Here is a 20,590-nt window from a genome sequence, read left to right on the forward strand (position 1 = left end):
TTAGCGTCTTGAAATCCGAGCCATTCCTTGCCCACTTCTATTACTGAAACGATAATTTGTTGACTAAAAAAAGTAAAAACATTTGGCACCATTAACTGAGGAGATCCTTGCTTCTGCCAACTGAGAAGTTAAAGATGTCATCAGATAGACTCTTAGGCATATAGAAAAGCTTTCCCGTCTGGCTGCAACTACGTTTCTGGTGTACCTACTGATGTATTCTAAACTTGCTCTGATTTATGACTTTCTTTGTTTTGTAAACCTATTAAAGTTCAGGAAACTGCTTGTTAACCTGTGCTTCCAGGCCATAAGCCAATCAAGATGGAAAACAGCAACAAGAAACCACCCTGTCCTATTTCCTTAGAGCCGAGGGCTGTGCTGTGTTTTTGTCTCCTTGTTGTTTGGTTTAGTTGCATAGACAAAGGTTTCATCTCAAAACGTTGCTAAGAACCTACCTCACAAGCCCCATTTCTTTCTTCTTGGTGAGAGAGGTAGGTCATGGTTCCAGAAGGATAGGATGGAATGACAGTCTGGTAAGGGAAGAGCATGCACTGCTGGGGTGAACAAGGAGCCTAGCTGAAGAGTCTTTCTGTAAAGTGTGGTTTCTGGTGAGATCCCACAGAACTGCAGAAAGTGGCTAGAAAGGGGGAAGGCCCTTAGTGATTGTCTGGAATTCTTGCTGTGCTGCTAGAGGAAGCTGAAAGGTTCCAACAAGATTCATGACCCCCAGTATTCTGTGCCTTTCTATTCTGCCCCATGGCCCACCAAAGCCAAAAACACAGTTTAGATTGTTTGGTGCTTTAGGCCAAAATGGGACATTGATTAATGTGAAATTCTAATTTTCATTACAGATATGTTTAATTTATGTAGTAATATACCTAATTTATGAGAGTACTAAGAGCTAACATTTCTCAGTATTCACTATGGGTCAAATCGTCGCCTCAACTCGCATGAGTGTCCCATTCACAATGACAGCCTCCTCATAGGGAATGGGGTCAGTCCTCTCGCTTACAGAGGAAGGGAGACTTGACTAGCTAGTTTTGTGTCAACTTAATAGAAGCTAGAGTTATCTGAAAGGAGGAAAACTCAATTGAGAAAATGCCTCCATAACAACTGACTGTAAGGTATTTTCTCAATGACAGATATGGTAGGGCCCAGCCCACTGTGACTGGGACCATCCCAGGACTGGTGGTGCTTGGGAGCTAAAAGGAAGCAGGCTGAGCAAGCCATGAGGAGCAAGTTAGCAAGCAGCAACCCTCTGTGGCCTCTACAGCAGCTTCTTCCTCCAGGTTCCTGCCCTGTTGAGTTCCTGTCCTGGCTTCCTTCAGTGATGCTATGAGGTTAAATCCCTTTCCTCCCCAGATTGCTCTCCTTGTGGTTTCAGCAAGGCAGTGGTAACCCTGACTAAAACAGTTTAGATCAGTACAGCCACGGTTGTTACCTCAGACTTTGTGTGCTTCCAGAATCCATGTTCTTAACCACACAGAATTCTGGGATAAAATTAACCACTGTGTATAAAACTTTCAACTCAAAGATAAGGAATATTGGAAGAGGCAGACAGCACAAAATGGCAAAAAACAGGAATTAGCAGACCTGGACTGTCCTCAGGAAAGTTGGGTCTTGATTCCCCTGAGAAACAGAAAGAAGCCTGAAGCAAGGAGGAATCAGAAAGGACCTAGGAAGCTCTTTCAGGAGCTTTGTAAGCTGACAGGTTTCTTGTGTGTAGGTTCTGCTGCCTTCCTTCACATTCCTTTCCATTTTTCTGAACCCATACCACTCTGCCCTGGAAGGATTTCAGTGGTAATCATTCTCTCTGAGAGTGCATGAACTCACTGGGCTGCTTCCAAGGGCACCACAAGAAGAATTTACAATTTATCAGACACTGCTTTTTTCCTCTCTAAGAATAAAGAAAGAAAGAACAGAACAATGCAATATAGGTTAAGCGAAAGGTCTTAAGAGGTAATAATCAGTTTTATGTGAAGTATTTTCCTTAAATTGCCTTTTACAGAGTAGCAGGTGTCCCCCAAACTTCCCAGGGGCTCCTTAGAACATTTCTTTCTTTTCATTCTTCAGTTGGAGGTGAGGGAGGGTTGGGAAGCCACTGTGTCCACTTTCATTGTCCCTTCAGGGAGCCCAGCAGGAGGCTCTGCTCTCCAGAGTCAGCAGAAATGGCATGCATCAGCAACACTGAGCCAGGAGATGGAGACACTAATTCAGTGTGCTAGCTAGCTGGTGGCTTTAGGGTAAGTCTCCAGTCAAAAACCTTATGAGTAGGGCTCTGCAACAGGACAAGCTTGGGAGCCACTTGTTAAAGCAGAGAAGCCTACTGGAGGAAGGAACCATGTCACCAGTGCTTCATGGATCCCTTTCCTCCACAACGGAAAGACACTGGGGAGAAACATAACTTTCTTCTATGAAAAGGCATTTTTTTAAAAAGTTAAGCATAAGAAAAAATTAGACCAGCAACGTATAATGGAAATAAAATACAAATCACATTTGTGATTTCACATTTTCTAATAGCCCTATATTTTAAAAATAATAGGTCAAAAGAAATCAGCGAAATTTGAGGAATACATCATGGTTCTAGTCAATGCATTATCATTTAACATATGATCAGTATAGACATTACCAATGACGTCATTAACACTGATGTATTTCGTATTAAACTCTGTTTTCTAATATGCATTTTACACATGTTGGCACAAAACAAAGCTCTTGCATCCAAGGGGCTAAGAGTCAAATAAATGTGACCAGAAAGGTGGATTCAACTTGCTGGATATAAGATGAGAGAGAGAGAGAGAGAGAGAGAGAGAGAGAGAGAGAGAGAGAGAGAGAGAGAGAGAGAAGACAGAGGAATCTAGAAGAGTCCAGAGCAGAAAAAGAAAGCTGTAAACTGAACATTGCCAACAGACTGGACAGGGCCAGACTCTCTGCAGGAGCATAGAGAACAGAGAAAAGAGGGAGAATAGCAGGGTTGTAAGGAATTTGACTGGCTGGGGGCAGGGAGCCTGTGAACGCAGGAGGCTGGTATGCTGGCATGGACTCTGAAATGTGCACTAATACCTGGGTACCAGTAACATTGAAGAAGCCTGGATCTCTCACAGGGTAATGAGAACCGCAGGTACCCATGTGTCCCTTCTCCTGGGTAAGAGGAACAGAAGCTAGTTTCACAAGTTCCAGAGGAATGCTGACTCTTATCTAACTGCCACAGGCTGAGCTCATTGGACTTCCCCTAGCGATTAGGGAACTTAAGTTTCCTATGGACCTGACACCAGGGGGATAGTAACATGATCTTTTATAATAATAAAAAAAGACAGTCTAGAATCAATTTACTAAGTGAATTAATAGGGAAATATAGGATAAGTCGGCTAATACCCCAGAAGGGAAATCTCTGGTACAGGTTTCAGATGCTGTGAGATGACATTTGCACCTTTAGGGTTGTTCTGATCTAAGTTACAACATCTCAAACATTTTACATAATAGTCACAAGAATGAGGGCCCACGGCTTGCCAAAGAATGATACCCGCACTCATTGAGTGTTTTATTCTGCAGAAATCCAGCATGCTGGAGTCCCCCATTAGCAAGTCAGAGAAACTACCAATAAGTTTGCAGGCATGATTTAAAGTACATTAGGGAATTCTGGAGTAGGTGACTGTACTGGCTGGTTTGTGTGTCAACTTGACACAAGCTGAAGTAATCACAGAGAAAGGAGAATCAGTTGAGGAAATGTCTCCATGAGACCAATATGCAGGGCAGTGATCTCAACTAGTGATCAAGAGGGGAGGATCCAGCCCATTGTGGGTGGTGCTGTCCCTCAGCAGGAGTCCTTGGGTTCTATAAGAGAGCAAGATGAGCAAGCCAGGGGAGGGAAGGCAGTAAGTAACATCCCTCCATGACCTCTGCACCAGCTCCTGTTTCCTGACCTGCTTGAGTTTCAGTCCTGGCTTCCTTTGGTGATGAACAGCAATGTGGAAGTTTAAGCCGAACAAACCCTTTCCTCCCCAACTTGCTTCTTGGTCTTGATGTTTGTGCAGGAATAGGTATCTGACTAAGAGAGTGACCTCTATGTTAATGTCAGGTCCATCTCAACTATATGGGAGTGTCAGGGCTGGAAACTTGTCAGGCAGGTCTGAAAAGTGCTGGTGACCCTTAGTCCTTGCCTCAGACTAACTTCTGAGGCCTGGACTTGCCTGGAATTGCCCAGTTCATGGAAACAGATATTTAGGCCTAGTCTCCTTAACTGCCAAGTTGAAGCCTGTTGTGGAATCAGCCTACCTTTCTCAACAGTGCTATCAGGGAACATATAGGCATTGATAATAAGTAACTATGAAGGAAGTAAATATAGGACAAGATCTAGAACATTTCATTGCTTAACAATTTCCACGTTCTAATCAGACTGTGATCTTTAACTCAGATGTGGCTTATGCTCTACAGTGGCTCCTGTTGTGCTGAGACAGAGCAGGAACAGATGCCGATTACGGTCCTTGCAGGTGTGCATCTCCAGAAACTGACCTTCCTTCCATCCACTCTTTGGGGCTTTGGTAATTGAGTTTGCAGAAACAAATCAACGATTGGCAGAAATAAAGGAACAGAATTACTAATGTGCAAGTAGACAGCTGTCACGCTGAGCATGAAACTCAGAGACGAGCCCTGACGATTGTGGCTTAAGGATTCTTTATGAGGAGGACAGAAGTGAGGCCACACCAATTTCAGAGGAGGAGTCAGTGATTTATAGGGGACATGGGCCAGGCACATAGAAGTGACAGCATCTGGGAACACAGTCTGCCTGGGATCTATGGGCGTGAGTTCTCTTCTTGTCTCCTGCTTGTTATCCTTCAGGAAGTTCATCCTTAGGAGCTTTACACAGATAAAGGAGCTTCAGAAATGATACCTAGCTTTTATTTCAGGTGCAAAGGAGGACTGACTGCAAGCCAGAACTTCTGAAGCTGGTTTGTTAATTTAAAAAACAAACAAAAAACAGACAAACAAACAAAAACACCAGGCTTCACTTTGAAGTATTTGTGTTTTCTGAGTTCCAACACATTGCTTTATTCAGCTCTTAAGAACAAGATCCAGGATTTCTAGGAGCATGACATGTAATTCCACATTACTTCAGCTTTTGCTCAAGTAAATAGCAAACACCTTGAGTACAGAGTCGTCCCTTAACCCAAGTCCTACAGTCAATGTCTGGGCCCTGGGCGCTCTAACAAGTTTGGATAAATGACCACCAAATGCGTGTGTGTCTGTGCCTCTGTGTGTGTGTGTGTGTGTGTGTGTGTGTGTGTGTGTGTGTGTGTGTGTGTGTGTGTGTGTACATATACAACTAGCCACATTAGGAGGAAACCAAATAATGAGACCCACTGACTCATCCAGCCAAGTCCATCTTCAGGCTCCTGCACAGGATTAGGCTTGAATACAAGGTGGTCAGGATGTGGTCCATCCCACCCATTGTTGATCCTGGCACTGTCTCAGTGGCACTCTCTCCTTGTGAAATCTCTTTCTAGGGAACAAGTTACTTTCTTTTCTTCTTCTTCTTTTTTCCCCAAGGAGAGTCCTTGGAAAAATGCAATTCCTTGGAACCTCTAGTCCCAGGGGCAAAAGGCACAAGGATGTCTCTCCTTAGAACATCTGATTCTACGATGGTGGTGATAATTTGCAGCCTGATCTGAATTATTCCTATGTTTGAAAGCAGTGTTTAGAATTTAGTGGGTGATTTATCTGTCTGTAGGGTTTATATAAATACTACTTACTAGTCTTTCATATTATTTGGTTTTCTTTTAATTTTTCTAAGAGAAGACATGGGGAATCCATGGCTGGATTTGAACTCCTGATCTTTCTACTTCTGCTTCTGCCCAACTTCTACATGCTTGCAAGTATTGTAATGTGCTTTTAGTATTACAGGGCATGCATGTGCCACCAGGCCTGGCTAGTCTGCTAGTTTTTATGCTATTCTATTTTAAATGTCTTATTTTTGAAGTGATCTCTATACATTTGTATCCAACCATGCATACAACTCCAGGCGAAGGTGCACCCCATATAATAAAGCCAATACTAGTATATATCCATATCCATATATATATACATATCCATATATATCCATATATCTATATCTATATCTATAGATATCAAAGTAAGACTTGCTCTGCTTTTCCTTCCTTCCTTCCATAGCCCAGGCTGACCTTGTACTCCCTATCTAAGCCTCTCATGTGCTGGGATTGTAGGTGGATTCCATCACTCCCAGTCTTGATAGTTTTACCTTGGAAATCTCTTGTAAGTTTATGAACTTTAAATGTCTGTTTTTGTTTCACATCAGCCTTCTTGGGTTGGTTCAGGACACACTATCCAACACAGGACCCCTTAGCATTAGTAAAAACAGCAGCATAAGAAAAGTAATTCTCACCTTCCCTTCTTCCTTTCACAAACTATAACATCTAGGAAAATTTTCCTAGATTTCCCCTTTTCCTTCCCCATACCAGATAATATGACCCTCATTTTAAGAGGCGACTTTCCTGTACTCCGGTGACAAGAGCACTCTACTCTTTTAATCTTAATCTCTTCCTTGTACTAAAAAGCCATAGATTATGTAATTTATGAACAACAGTTTAGGTAATTTAGCTCTCAACTCTAAAAGTTGGCCTCCAATGCTATTTCTCTATGACAGACCACTCTTCCTTAAGACTGAGCATGAAACTGCACAAGTCGGGACAGGAGAGTTGGCTAAGTGGTTAAGAATGCTTGGTACAATTACAGAACATGCAGGTCTGTAGGTTGATGGTATTATGGTGAAGGTAGGCCAGAAAAAACAAGGCCTGTCATAGGACAGAAAGGAAGGGAAGTGGGAACTCTCTTTAGAAGTGAAGGAGAAGCAGGAGAGAAGGAGTCAGAGGGAGGGAAAGGACCTGGGAGAACATGGCAGCAGATGTTAAGATTCTTTTCTGTGTATAGATACAGGTAATAGTGAATATTTCCAAGGGATGGGTATGTACAGGACTTTGTGTTGTCTAGATGGGCAAATTATCTTATCAATTGGATCAGAGGTTATTATGTGATGTGTTCTTTCATGTGGTGACTTAATTGAGTTCAAGAGAAGGTGTGATGGCAGGAAGCACCAAGCCTGCCACGAAAGTGGGGTGTGTATGCTTGGTGTGGAAACAACCTGCCTTGGGGACTTAATGGGTAGATAGATTGCTGCCAGTTTCAGAGAGTAGCCATCAGCAGTGTGAGATCGGAGGGAGCTTAGCAGGTGACATATTTGCTGACTGAGATGAAAATACCCCACAGATGCCGCGTGTGTTGATACTAGTGGGGAATAAAAGAAACCATTTTTATTTTTTATAATAACACAGGTTTGGTACCCAGCACTCACATGGTGACTTCCAAATACCTTAACTCCAGTTTCAGGGACATAATACCCTCTGAAGACACTCTTCCTCAGAGAGCCCCACCATGACCACTCATCATATTTTGCTCGAAACTCCTATCTAAGGGGACCTGCTTAATTCTGCTCTCCTAAGTCTACTTCCTTCTCTATATTCCCAGTATTATCCAGTCTACTTTCCCCCACATGTCCCTGAACACTCCTCTCTCATCTATCCACATTCATTCCCTCACTTAGAAGATAGTACATGGTATAAACCTGATGAATATTTATTGACTGCATGAATTTCTGCTATGAAAAATGAAGTATACTGTTTAAACTTCTAAAATAGTTTTAAAATATTTATTTTTTCCCCACACCTTCCATAAAAAACTTATGGCCAATTTTATTCAATCTTGTGGGAAAATTTGTCTTTTTTGACAAGGTGCCCTGATGTCTTTGGTTTTCTGCTGTATGTTTAAGGAATTTTATTTAGGGCATTAGCCTGAGGGCAACAGAAAAGTGACAGATGTGTTCTTTGTCCTCATTGTTGAGTGCTGCAGCCACCAGGCAATGTGTGGTGACCAAATACTCAAATACACCATGTAGCTCATGCAAGTGAGAAGGAGAATTTTTTTATATTATTTCACTGTGATGGGTTTGCATTTCAATGGCTGCATGACTAATGGCTTATATATGGGAGAGAGCAACTCCATCCTTAAATACTGTATATAAGCTGTTTTGTTACCAAACTGGCCGACAATCTCCTTCTTATTTAAGTGCAAGGATACTGGTTAAAATCACCTCCTATCTCGAATATGTGAAGGTTTGCAGAAGAAATAACTGGTTGAGAATAAAATTATCAGCAGACATAAAGCTTTTAATTAAACCAAGATGGTCAGTACTCTGAAGCAAGGCAGGGCATATCCCAATCTCTTTTCCTCTCTTCACTGCCAACCACAGCAGTGACAATAATTAATACCCATGCTCCTCTGCAAGCATGGTCATCATCAGTCTCATGGGCACAATCCCTAAGGCTGTCATCACCCCATTTCCCAGATGCAGAAAGTGAGGTTCCAAGAACACTACTTGGCAACAGCAGACCCAAGATGCTAAAAGTTTATGTGGTCCCAGGGACAGGCCGCAGGTGCCATATCACTTCCCTTCCCACACCAAGATCCCAGATATTCTTATAATAGATGAAAGATCATTTAAGAGCATCTCTTGCCAGCACTGCTTCTTGTACACATCAATGCTGTACACACACAAAAGACTAGGTGGATTCAAATCACAAAGCAAAACTGAATTCCACGTCATTCATTAAATTATTGAGCGTATTAAAAATGGAAGTGTGAGAGGGGCATTGGGACTCTAATTTTGCAGCACAAACACTTCCACCCACATGCCAACCTCTCATTATGGTTCTGGGAAGGGGGCACAGATGATATTCATAGCCTTCATTTCACTCAGCTCTTGCTAAAACTGTGAACATACTAAGTCATCACTGTAGTTCATAGCAACAAGGAATCCAGCCCACCCCATCAGGCTCTCCTCTACCTGTAGGGGAGCCCAGCACTTCCTAATTTCACATTAATGAAGAGCAGACTCCGTCTTTGTTTCTATCTTGCATTCCATTTCCACAATAATTTGAAGAGCATGCGGAATGGGGATCACGTGAGGAAATGTAAACAGTGCTCAGTTACCACAGTTCTGAAAGATATGTTCTTCCAACAATGTAGGTGACTACTGTATCCAAGCCTCAGGGCCATGTCCTTGACCTGGTTACTCCCTGAACTAACACATGCATAAGATATACTTTTTCAAAAGCTGACTCCCTGAGTGTTCTCTAAACCTGCACACATGCTACTGGAGAAATGGCCAGAGGAAACTTACCAATACATACGACCTTTAAGTTGTCTTTCGAGTGTATATATGTTGTTCCCCAGTCTAGACATTCTGACTCTATCCTACACTTTCCTACATGACAGTGGCTGCTCTCCATCTTCCTCACTCTCCTTCCCTATCTGTGCCTTCAGCCATTGGCCTATTTCTCAGAGAAAACAGAAATGGCCAGAAAAGAAGCTTTCCAAACTCCTTCGGACAAGTGTCCCATGGACCCCGTGTCCCCATTTGTGAACAGTGCTGCCTTTATCTGAATCCATTTCTTTCTCTTCTGTTAAACTCCCAGCCCATGAGTGCCAGGGTTAGTCTTGTGTTTGTCAGACTTACTGGTGGGAAAAACTGTCTGTTAGAAATCATGTAAAGGAGGGAAATCTTTTGCTTTTGTTTCCTTGCTTGTGGTTTCAGTCCAGGTCAGCTGGTTCCTGAGGAGAGGCAGAATATCCTGGGAGGAAGCTAGGGTGGGAGGAAAGCTCCAATCGAGGAACAGCCAATTGACATGGGGGCCAGGAACCAGAGTGTAATCTTGACCTATCTCCCAACATCCTTTATCTGAATTGGAACCCACAGCCTCTGGAGAGCCACCCACATCCATGGTGAGCTGTTCCTTTCTAAGACCGCATCCCAGCCACTCAGAGGCATGCTTTACTAATCTCCTAGGTGCTTAATACCATCAATTCCATAAGCAAGAGCAGTCATCACAATTCCCATTTTAAACACTATGTGCTACTTACCTTCTTATACAAACAAACACCTCTGTCAACCCCACTGCCACAGCTAATAACCCTTCTTCTCCTATCTTCTAGAGCAGAACTCCCTGGAAGATCCCTTTCTGTGTCCTATCCCCTTTTGCAATTCTCAGTTGACTCACTGCGTAACAAACTGCTTTTGTTCAAATTAGCAGTGACTGCTACATCCGGAAATCCAGTGGCTCTTAGTCCTGTTATCTGTTTTGATACTGGCCACTCCATTGTCTTGTATCTGCTCTCCATTTGGTCTTCAGGAACCCTGCTTTGCTGAGGAATCCTCAGTTTCCCCACTGTTCTCCCCTGGATTGAAGAGCCACACAGACATTTGTTCTTCATCTCTTCTCTTCTCCCATTCCCATGCATTTTCATGGCTTTAGCTACATGCTGGCATGCTGCCCTGTGTAATCCAAAGGCAGTGTCCCCTGATTCATAGCCAGTTGCTCATTTCCCCTGGGAATTCCAGTGTCTGGTAGATCTCTCAAAACTTAGCTTGTCCCAAACTAGCCAGGGACATTCCTGAAACTTGATCGACTCTGTCTTCTACTTCTGAGTCTATGACAAGTCCAGCCTCCTGTTTACTAGGTCAGTGTCTTACCTGACTCCCCCCTCCTTCTTTCTCTCATGTCCCAGGCAATGCACCACGGTCCACAGTGTTTGTGATCCAAGTGTGCTGAGCCTCCGTCCACGTTTCACCCTCTGTGCTCTTGCTCAGCCCCACCAGGTCCTCATTAGCTGACCTCAGCTGTGATGGCTTCCTGAGTATCTCCCTGCTCCTTGCGTTGCTCCATAGAAGTCGATTACAACAGTCAAAGTAGCTCCTGTAAGATGTCAGTCAGAGAGTGTTCGTGTAATGTCATTTGCCTTAGTATAAAAGCTGGAGTCTTGGGTGATGGGGAGATGGCTCAGCAGTTCAGAGCGTTTGTGACTCTTCCAGGTGACCCATGTTTGATTCTTAGCACTAATGTCAGGTGGCTCTCAACTGGGAAGGATCTAACTGCAGGCATTTTTTCAACAGCTCAGCCCATGTCAGCACACAGGAACAGAATAAAAAGGGGTTTAGGCATGCTGTCCTTGCTCCCCCTTACTCTGATGAGACCCCAGCCTATGGGATGCTGCTGCTCACACTCAGGTGGACCCTCCTATGTCAGCAAATCCTCTGAAAATGACCTCACAGACCGAGCAGTGGGTGTAGCAGAAACAAAAGATTGCAGGTGTTTTACATGGAGATAAACTTCTAAGAGCTAATACCCTACTTTTAATCAGATCTCTGGGACCCCAACCTTCAAACCATATAAATTCAGCAGCAAAATAGTACATTCTGAGGTTGAACTTTCTTCTCTGCAGGAAGAAGAGAGGAACCTGGTAGCTGGTTTGGTCCAAGCAAAGTGCTTTCCCTGTGCTCTGCTGGAGGCAAAAACTCCTTGAACTGAAAATAGCCAAGAAAACAACTATAATTTCCTCCTTGCTTCCTAGAAAGGATTGAACAAAAATGCTCAGGACCTCCCGGGCGATCATAAAGAAGTTTAAAATTTCAAATATTATTAAATACGTAAGTAAATGGGAAAAACTTCAATTTCTACCAAGTTCATTTTTTCTAAGATAATAATATTCTCTGGGGGCTGGAGAGATGGTTAAGAGCACTGGCTGCTCTTCCCGAGGTCCTGAGTTCAACTCTCAGCAAGCACTTGGTGGCTCAGGACCATCTGTCTATGAGGGGATCTGGGGCCCTCTTCTGGCATGCCGGTGTACATGCAGCAGAGCACTCATTATCTAAAAAAGCAAACAAAAAACAAATAAAATTTTAAGCAATCTGAGGTTATTTTGTTCCATAAAACCAGAAGACCTTTGCTAACTCCTAAAATCCTGTGTGAGAAAAACACAGGCTTTGTTGCGAGGGACTTTTATAACGAAACCACTCCCAGGAAGGAAATTTGAGAGTGGCTCTCCCCAGGAGTGAGTGAAGTGGGCAGGAAACACCATAACATCTACTTAAAAGAGTGTCTATTGTGAGAAGTGCTGATATATTTTTAAACACTTTAATTTGGTACTTAAAATAATTATATGAAATATACAAACACATGCTATATTCTTTTTAAAGCTCTCTCTGTGTGTGTGTGTACAGTTTTGTGTATGTGTGTGTATATGTTTGGGCATGTGTGTGTACATGTGTTTGTGTATGTGTGTGTGTGTGTGTGTGTGTGTGTTTGTGTGTGCATGCGTATTCTCAAAATGTGCACCAGTACATACATATGCACTGGTTCAAGTGCTCCTTTTTGAGCATATATGACATATATGCATGTGCCCATACAGGATAGAAGATGGTACTGGGTCTTCTGTAAATGGAATGATTTTGAGCCACCTGATTTGTATGCTAGGAACTGAACTCCGGTCCTCTGTAAAATCAGCAAGAACTCTCAACTCCTGAGGTAGTACCCCGCAAACCCTGCTCCATTTGTAATGTTTTTTTTTTTTAAACCTGTCTATCAGTACAACATCAGAAATATTCCAATACTACTCTTTCCAGAATTCTATTCACCTTCAACCAAACAGCAAGGCTTAGCCAATGGCTCACCCAACCACAGAGCTCAAAGTTGTTTCCAGAGTTCCCTATGCTACACCGGCTCGTCTCTTTCCACTTGGAATCTGGGCACTAAAGCATCTTCTCCAGCCCCATCAACAAAGGCACCGACTCAGAACAAGAGAGCGACTGATAAAATACTTGAGTGACCCTAAGTGCTTGTAGAAATCTGATGGTCAGAGCAGGACGGCAAAGGAAAACATAATGCTGGTTAACAAAAAAAGTTCTCCTGCTTTAGAACCGACGGTTTCCAGAAACTTTGCTTCAGCTGAGCCTGTTTCTTCATCCATCACAGGATTACCCTGTAGGGTTAGGTACTTCAGACATCATGGTGGCACATGGTGCATTTCAATTTAGAAAGCCTCATAAGTCACTTCTAGGAGATGCCAAAGAAGACAGTAAGGGAGTACAGCCCTCTCTTGCTTCTCACAGAGGCAGAACATGCAACCTCTGTCCTTCACTGTGTTATGGACATTGGGGCCCTGCTTACAGGTTGGAGATGAATTCAGAGAGACTCCATAATTTATGGCTTTAAGTATGAAAAGAGATGCAAGTGAATTCAAATTAAGTAATTGCATCAATTATTTTAAGTGTTTGTTTGGTTTTCATTATATTTAGGAACCTTCGAAATCCTCTCACTTAAAACTTATCTCAAAAACAAGTCTGCTAAAATGATTTAGTAGGTGAAGGCCAGGGTTGGCCACAGGCATATGACAACTTGAGTTTAATTCCCTAAGATCCACATGGTAGGAGACCAGAGCTGATTCTAACAAGTTATCTTCTGTCCTCCTTGTGCCTATGTGCTCCCCTCGCCCACACAAAATAGCTACATTAAAATGAAATAAGAAAAAAAGAAAACCTCAAAAATAACTTCCCAAAATTAAAAATAACATCACTATATACATTTATGTAAAGTGTAAACGTTTTCATATTGCCTAGATATTATGGTGTCATCCCAGTAGAATAACTATTCTTGATACATATTCATTCACTTTAATCAGTTTTCTTGCTAAACATGTCTCTAAAACTATTTCTGCTTTTCTTAGTGTATTTAATGGGTTTATATTATTTTCATTATATAAAACATGTAAAATTTTTCACAAGGGTATATATGGCTACAAATTTGAAGTTGTTGATATTTTATAACTCTTCTCTCTAGACCACACTATATTGATTGAGAAATGATTCTTTCTATAAATGCTGGGGTAGCTGGAAAATTCAGGAATTTTGCTAGCCACAAAATATTCTTGTCTAATTTAAATATTTTAAATATGTATTTCTCCGCCATTTAAAATTTTAATTTCAAATACTTTTTTAATTTTTGAAAATTTCACATTGTATTTGCATCATTTCTTCCACTCCCTCTCTTCCTCCAACCCCTCCCATGTCTCCATTAACACTCCTCTCAAACTCATAACCTCCTGTACAAGTATATATGTACACACACTCACGGGCACACACACATGCACGTGAGCACACACCCAGACACACACACACCCAACCTGCTGATCTCACTTTGTGCTTTTTATATATACATTTGTCCAGGGCTGAATTCACTGAGCACTGGATAAAAGCGAGACATTTCCTCTCCCCTCCCCTTCTCGTGTTCAAATAATTACTCTGGACTCTGAAGGACCCTACCACTCACTCACAGGCGGTGAGCTCTAGACTTTATTCCTGCTTTGAGGTAAACAGTGAGATTCCAACATGAATCGCAAAGAGGGAATCTCTCAGAATCCTTTTCACAAACAGCCATGGCCAACAAGTTCTTGACTTTGGATCTCTAAAACTCAGACAACCCTTTATTAGCACACATGCCGTGGGTGTCTTAGAGTCCACTGAGCAGCTCAACCAGCAAACATCTGCTAGTTGCTGTTCAGTCATGATGGCGGGCCTAGTTTGCTTTGTAGTGCTATGTTAAACACCATGTAAACTCTGGGAGGAGGGATTTATTTGACTTACAGGTCTGATCATTGAGGGAAGCCAAGCAGGCACTCAGGCAGGAGCAGAGTTGGGGACTGTAGAGGAGTGCTGCTTGCTGGCTTCTCTCCAGGATCACATTCAGCTGCCTTCCTTATACCTCCCAGAAACACATGCCCAGGCACTTCACTGCCCAGAGCGGACAGGGGGCCTCCCACACCAGTCAGCAATCAAGACAATCTACCGAGACATTCCTACAGGCCAGTAAGATGGAAACATTTCCTCAACTGATGTTCCTGCTTCCAGATGACTCTAGTTTGTATCAAGTTGGCAAAACTAGCACAGGGAGTTTAGATGGCCAGCCATGGGGGCAGGGTGTGGGACAGAGAAGATCTATTCTCTGCCCTGGAAACAGTGGCTCCAAATACTTGGCAGATTACTTGACAGGCAACAACACAAAAGGCTATGTTTTCTTAGCATATCACACTGGTGGGGCTAGTGAGATGGCTCAGGAAGTAAAGGCACTTGTCATCAGGCCTGACAGCCTGAGTTCCATTCCCAGATTCTGTATGGCAGAAGGTGAGAATGACTTCTTCAACATTCTTCTAACATCTACATTGTGTGCTCTGGCAAATGCATGTGCACACAAATGTGTGCATGTGTGTGTGTGTGCTCACGACACCCCCACACACATATAAAAATCAACAATAATAAAATTCAGCGCAACCCCCCCCCCCGAAAGGAAAACTCATCCTAACAGGAGTTTTAGAACTCAGAGTTTTCAAAGGAAAATTGGGGAGAGACTCATCTCTGGAAATGAAGATCACTAAGACACATAACTTACAGGTTTCTAACTCATCTACTCTCCTCAAGTTTAAACAGAAATTTCCAGGTCCTGGCTCAGTTCTTCTTGAGTTCAAGATAATATACTAGCAATAATCAGAGCCATGGGGCTAACACCATTCCTTTTCCAAACAAGTAATACAGTAATAACTAATTTTCTAGAGAAGGAAATAATACAGTAGGAATTGAAGCAAAATCATTTTACACTAAATTATACACGAAAACTTTAAAAATTAAAACAAACTATTCAAGGAGATCTCACACTTGTGGTAGTAAAATGAACCACATTAATGAACCACAAACGCTGGGGCTTCACTACCAACCCCATGGCCACCAGCCCTGTGGCTACCCAGTACTTGCAATGTGGCTAGTTCAGAGTGAGCTATGCTGGAAGAATAAAATATGTCTTATATTCAAAGTATTTAGCACAACAGAAGAAATGAATACCGAAATAGTTTTATGGCTCCATGTTGAACTAATGTTTAGGATAAATTGGTTTAAGTAAATGACATTACTGAATTTAATTCCACCAGCTGCTTCTTGCTGTTTTAATGGTGATTCAAACATTGAAGAAGAAAGTTTCTGAGCAGAGATCCACAGAACTTTCTCAAACTGAGCAGAACTTTGGAGTAGAAGGTAAAAGATTAAGGAAAACACCTGTTGAGATGTTGCAGCATGGAATGTTCTTGGGAACATCAGGCTACTTGGGGATAGATTATCTGATGAAACGAATAGCAACCATGGAATTTGGGTTTGTGCGTGCATGCATGCCTGTGTGCCTGTGTGCGTGTGTGTGTATGTTTGGTACTTAAGAAATTGAGGAGTAGCCTTTTTTTCTCCTGCTAAATATGATCAGCCCCTGGCAAAAACCTTAGCCTTCTGTGGAACTGAGTTTGTGAATTAAGGGACCCAAAGCACAAATGTCTCTTTTGAGGTTAGTGTCATATTGCAATCTCTTCCAGTTCCAAGTAAGATCAACAGTCACACTGTGTTCCAGACAACAACCCCAAAGTGGAATTGGGTTATAGGAAACCATGCTTATTTCTTTCTTTGCTTTATGCCTTTGTGGATCTGATTTCCACACACTGAGCAGCCACTGCCCGGGACTTGCCTAGCTGGAGGGATTCACCCAGTCTCTACCATTTCCTCTTCCTCAACTGCCTTTTGGGATTTACATTTGTCTTTTCCTCCTATGGGCCATCAAGTATGCAAATTCACTTGGGTTTATCTATCTACAGGTTTTGGTAGGAAGGCATCATCCCAAAATGTCATCAGAACTGGAGGAACTCAAATTTGAAATCCAGAAGTGTAAATTCGAGAGGCATGAACTTTATCAAATCCTGGACCTTTATATCTATGATGATTGGGACTGCAGGTAGTCATTATGCCCAGTAACCTGTTCGCTGTCTTGTGCTCTCTCTCTCTCTCTCTCTCTCTCTCTGCTAACACAACATTACCTCATATCACGAGAGAGTTTCACCTCTCATCCTGGATCTTAAGGAGCTTTGGCAGGCATTGGCTTGTGAGATAACCTAGGTGCTGTGTTTTGGGTCAACCTCCTTTGCACTTGTCCCTGAGCTTGTATTAAGGTAGATTCTGTCAACAGACGGAAGGACCTGGTCACACTTGATGCATCTAAGTGAGGGAATGAGATTCCTGCATGCCATCACTCTTTTACTCTGATTTTGTTCATTATACACAGATTCTATGGCACCTCCATTGATGTAATTGGCATCCTAATTGTGTTTGTATATGGGATGGTATATATGTATGTGAAAGTATTTGTGGGTTTTATGCTTATGGTCAGGGAGTGTGGGGAGTTTGATGGGATCTGAGGATCTGTCTGATGGACAGTTTGCAGGTCATGATAGCGTGGAAGCCCACATGGACCAACAGAACTCTTTGCACCTTCTATTTACTTTGGTGGTAGATAGGACTCTCCTGAGGGAAGGAGGGGTTACAAATCCTCTTCCCTGTCTAAGTAGTTATGCCCTCTGGGAATTCATGTAACAATAGGAAGCAAGGTTTGAGAATCCCTGCTTTCAAAACAAAAGAAATCTCATCATAATTATCTGTTGGACCCAAGGCTGTGACACAGACTGGAGGAAACTTCTTACAGAATTAGTCAATGCCTTCATGCTTACCTGGCCAACTCTTGAAAGTCAGTTCCTTGGACCTGGTAACCTGGCTCTGTTGTCCTGTGCTCAGGATAATAAGTTTAATCAGCACAAATAGGACCCAGTTCAAAGGAGCAAGTATGTGGTATAAACTGGGTTTAAGTAATCCAGTCAATAGTCTGATTTCACGTAATCTTTTTTGACTGATTTGAACTTCATTATTTTTTTGACTCTATTGTTCTTTTTTTTTTTTTTTTTTAAGCTATCAACGGACCTAGAAATGGTGATTGTGGTAACAAATTCTGAACATTTGTTGTTCCCAAACAGGCATTTCACAGGTTCCACCCATTCCAGTACAGAGGGTCTTTGCAGAACCACATCTCCATAGCCTTTTTAGGAGTCCTTATTTCAAAATAAATGTTTGCTGATTTGCGCAGAAATATTTCCTTGAAAGAATTGTTGTTGGAGTCTCACTGTTGTGTTTTTACTCCAGTCTTTGTGTTTGTCGCATCCTTCCCTCCCCTCTCATTTCTTAAATTTGAATTTTTATTGGATTTTTTTTTTTTTTTACATTTCACCTAATTCTGAAATCATGGGTTCAAATGGTTATTTGTTCCTTGGGCCATGCCCTAACACAGTCTGGATGTTGAATTGCCAATACTTCAATCTGAACATGCGATGAGAATGATGGCTTTGCAAACGATAACCAACTCAATAAGTGATGCTATGGAGAGGTACAAGGAGCTCATATGAGTGAACAGTTCCTACCGGTGAGTCACTGACAGAGATGAGAACCCAGCACTAGGCAGGGAATGCTTCTGTCCTGTATGACTTTGAACAAAAGTCAGGGCTCTGGTTCTGTAGTGTCTGACTCTTAACAAGAAACCTGCCTCCTGGCAAGGGTCTTAGATTTGTAGCTCTTGGACTCAGTCGTCCTACCTGTGAAGAGTGTTTAAGACCCTCCAATTGTTTTCCACATTAATGATCCTCTACATAGAAGAGGTTCGCACCATGATGGGAATATCAATCAACTGTGAACCTCTAGGTCTCTGACAGGAGATTTAAAGATCTGTGATCCATGAGAAACACATGGAAAGATTGTATAGCTATTGGGTCTTCAATTACCCCTCAGAGGTGATTTCCCCACTATGTGAAGATGGTTTTAGCATACCATGGACATATAAGCACCCATATGGACCATTTCTTCTTCCTTGATTCATATAAACTCTCTTAGTGTCAGGATTTTCAGAAGTACTTTGATTCATGTGGAATGTGGATTCTGGACTTGACCTCCTGTAATTGGTGCTAACTTGTATACTGTTATTCTGGGGATATCTGGGGATGAGGATCCTTGAAGTAATGATTGTACTGGCAAGAGTGATAGGTACATAGAAGCTGGCTGGGATTTACCATTTTTTGTTTCTGGTTCAGCATCAGGCACTCCCAGCTCCTGTGTGAACAAACTCAATTGAAGAACCATATACAGATTTTGCTGAATGAGAACAGAGAACTGCTGGTGGAGCAGTCTGAACTGCCAGCATCCTATTTGGAGGCAAAGGGGTTCTGTGAAGAGTCCAGAATGAACATCTGTGTCCACAGTGCCAAGCAACAGCAGGTAGGGTTAGGTCTCAGGGTCAGGTTGTCCTCGTGTTCACCATAAACATTGACAAACCATTATAACTGTCTATTGACTGACCTAGGTCGCATCCAAGTGTTCATTTATATGAAAATTTACAAGGCTTTCTGTGGAGATAGCCCTTTTTCAAGAAACTGCATGTTTGTAAAGCAAATGCTCCTGCTCTTCAAGAATCTGCAGTTTATTAGGAAGATAGGTTGATCACACATCACAACACTACATGTCATTATGTGTGGAGGGTGCTATGTGGGAGCTTCTCTTTAGACTTGCACAGGGCTTTGAGGGATGAAGAAAAAGCCCAGAGCTCATTTTCTTAACAGAGATCGTGTGAGAATCCAGGAATTAAGTAGTTTGTAAGGAGGAGAGAATGGTGGAAATGCCAAAGAGATGGTGTTTATTGTGATTTTGTTCTTCCTCCCCCTTTTTCCCCGTATATGAAGATGGTGCCTTCATGCTTCATAGATCTTGGATAACTGACAGAGTCTGAGTAGCAGCCTGTCATTTCTATCTCATTTGAGGGCTCCTGGAGAGTTCATATCTGGGCCTTACAACCTGAAGCTGGTTTGAAGAGCAGGGATGTGGAAAAGGTTTCTCAAAGGCTGAGGGTTGGCATTAGAGTTGTGACTTCAAGAAAAAAGTTATTCATATATACCCCCAATTCTCACTAAGAAAGGTGCATTGCTGTGAGGACCTGCATCTTCAGGGGCATGTGGGGAGGCCAGTTAATGACATGTGATTTTGTCCAGTCATTCTCTACCTTAGTCATTTGAGCTAGATCTCTCCACAAACATGAAGCTTTCTGTTTTGTGCCGGAAAGCAATCTTTGCATCACTTGTCCTGTTCCAGGAGGAGCCCCTTCTCTTATTTGTCTCAACACACCCTTAAACCATCCAGCTATTTTAAAAATATGGATTAGATTCCTTAACTTTACCTGAATAGAGGTATCCCCCTGGAAGATTCTGGTGTGTCTCATTGGCTTCACCATGATCATGTGTAGTGAGCCATATTGGATTTGGGCCTGGCTGCTTTGTAACTGCCACAGTAAAAGTCATGGGATTGTTGGACAGAGGCCTCTCCCATGTATTTACGACACAGGAAGAAAAGACCAAGTAGTAAACCCGGTGTCTCCACTGCATGACCTCTGCTGAGCCCGGCTGATGCATGTGGAACTAACACACCTGGACCACACCTGGGTGGTGGTCAATTTACTTCTGCCTTTTGCTTCCTCAGCCTTTATCCTGGAGATTTAGGCTGGTCTTCTCGGATTTCTCCCTAATTAATTCAGGTCTCCTAGTTGGTCTTTTGTTACCGAAGTCATGAGCCAGGTAGTCACGAGCCAGGGTTTCCCACTGTGCTTCCCAGTTATTTTCTACCTGGAGACTTGGGTATATAAGTGGTGAATAAAGCTACAGGAGACTCTCACTCTTCTTCCTCACTCTCGCTCTTCAACTCTTCCTCTGTCTCTGTCTCTGTCTCTGTCTCTGTCTCTAATAT

The 20,590-nt window shown here is 42.5% G+C and overlaps 1 protein-coding gene across 5 annotated transcripts in view; it reads left to right on the forward strand.

The window, feature by feature from the left end:
* Positions 1–20,590, forward strand: part of LOC148001927 (uncharacterized) — a 51,011-nt gene that overhangs the window by 25,446 nt on the left and 4,975 nt on the right. For 2 of the 5 annotated variants that reach the window (XR_015634443.1, XR_015634446.1), the window contains exons 2-7: positions 11,347–11,551; positions 12,313–12,428; positions 15,877–15,979; positions 16,582–16,718; positions 18,099–18,230; positions 18,892–19,075. Coding sequence is in view for 1 of the 5 variants with exons in the window: in XM_087579612.1 (XP_087435738.1) it covers positions 11,492–11,551; positions 16,582–16,718; positions 18,099–18,213 (312 nt within the window). In the remaining 4 variants the exon portion in view is untranslated. The remainder of the gene's footprint in view (positions 1–11,346; positions 11,552–12,312; positions 12,429–15,876; positions 15,980–16,581; positions 16,719–18,098; positions 18,231–18,891; positions 19,076–20,590) is intronic. The other 3 variants (XR_015634445.1, XR_015634444.1, XM_087579612.1) reach the window with 2 other exon arrangements.

This window comes from Rattus norvegicus, chromosome 12 (genome assembly GCF_021556685.1).
Source record: "Rattus norvegicus strain SHRSP/BbbUtx chromosome 12, alternate assembly SHRSP_T2T, whole genome shotgun sequence".
NCBI lineage: Eukaryota > Metazoa > Chordata > Mammalia > Rodentia > Muridae > Rattus > Rattus norvegicus.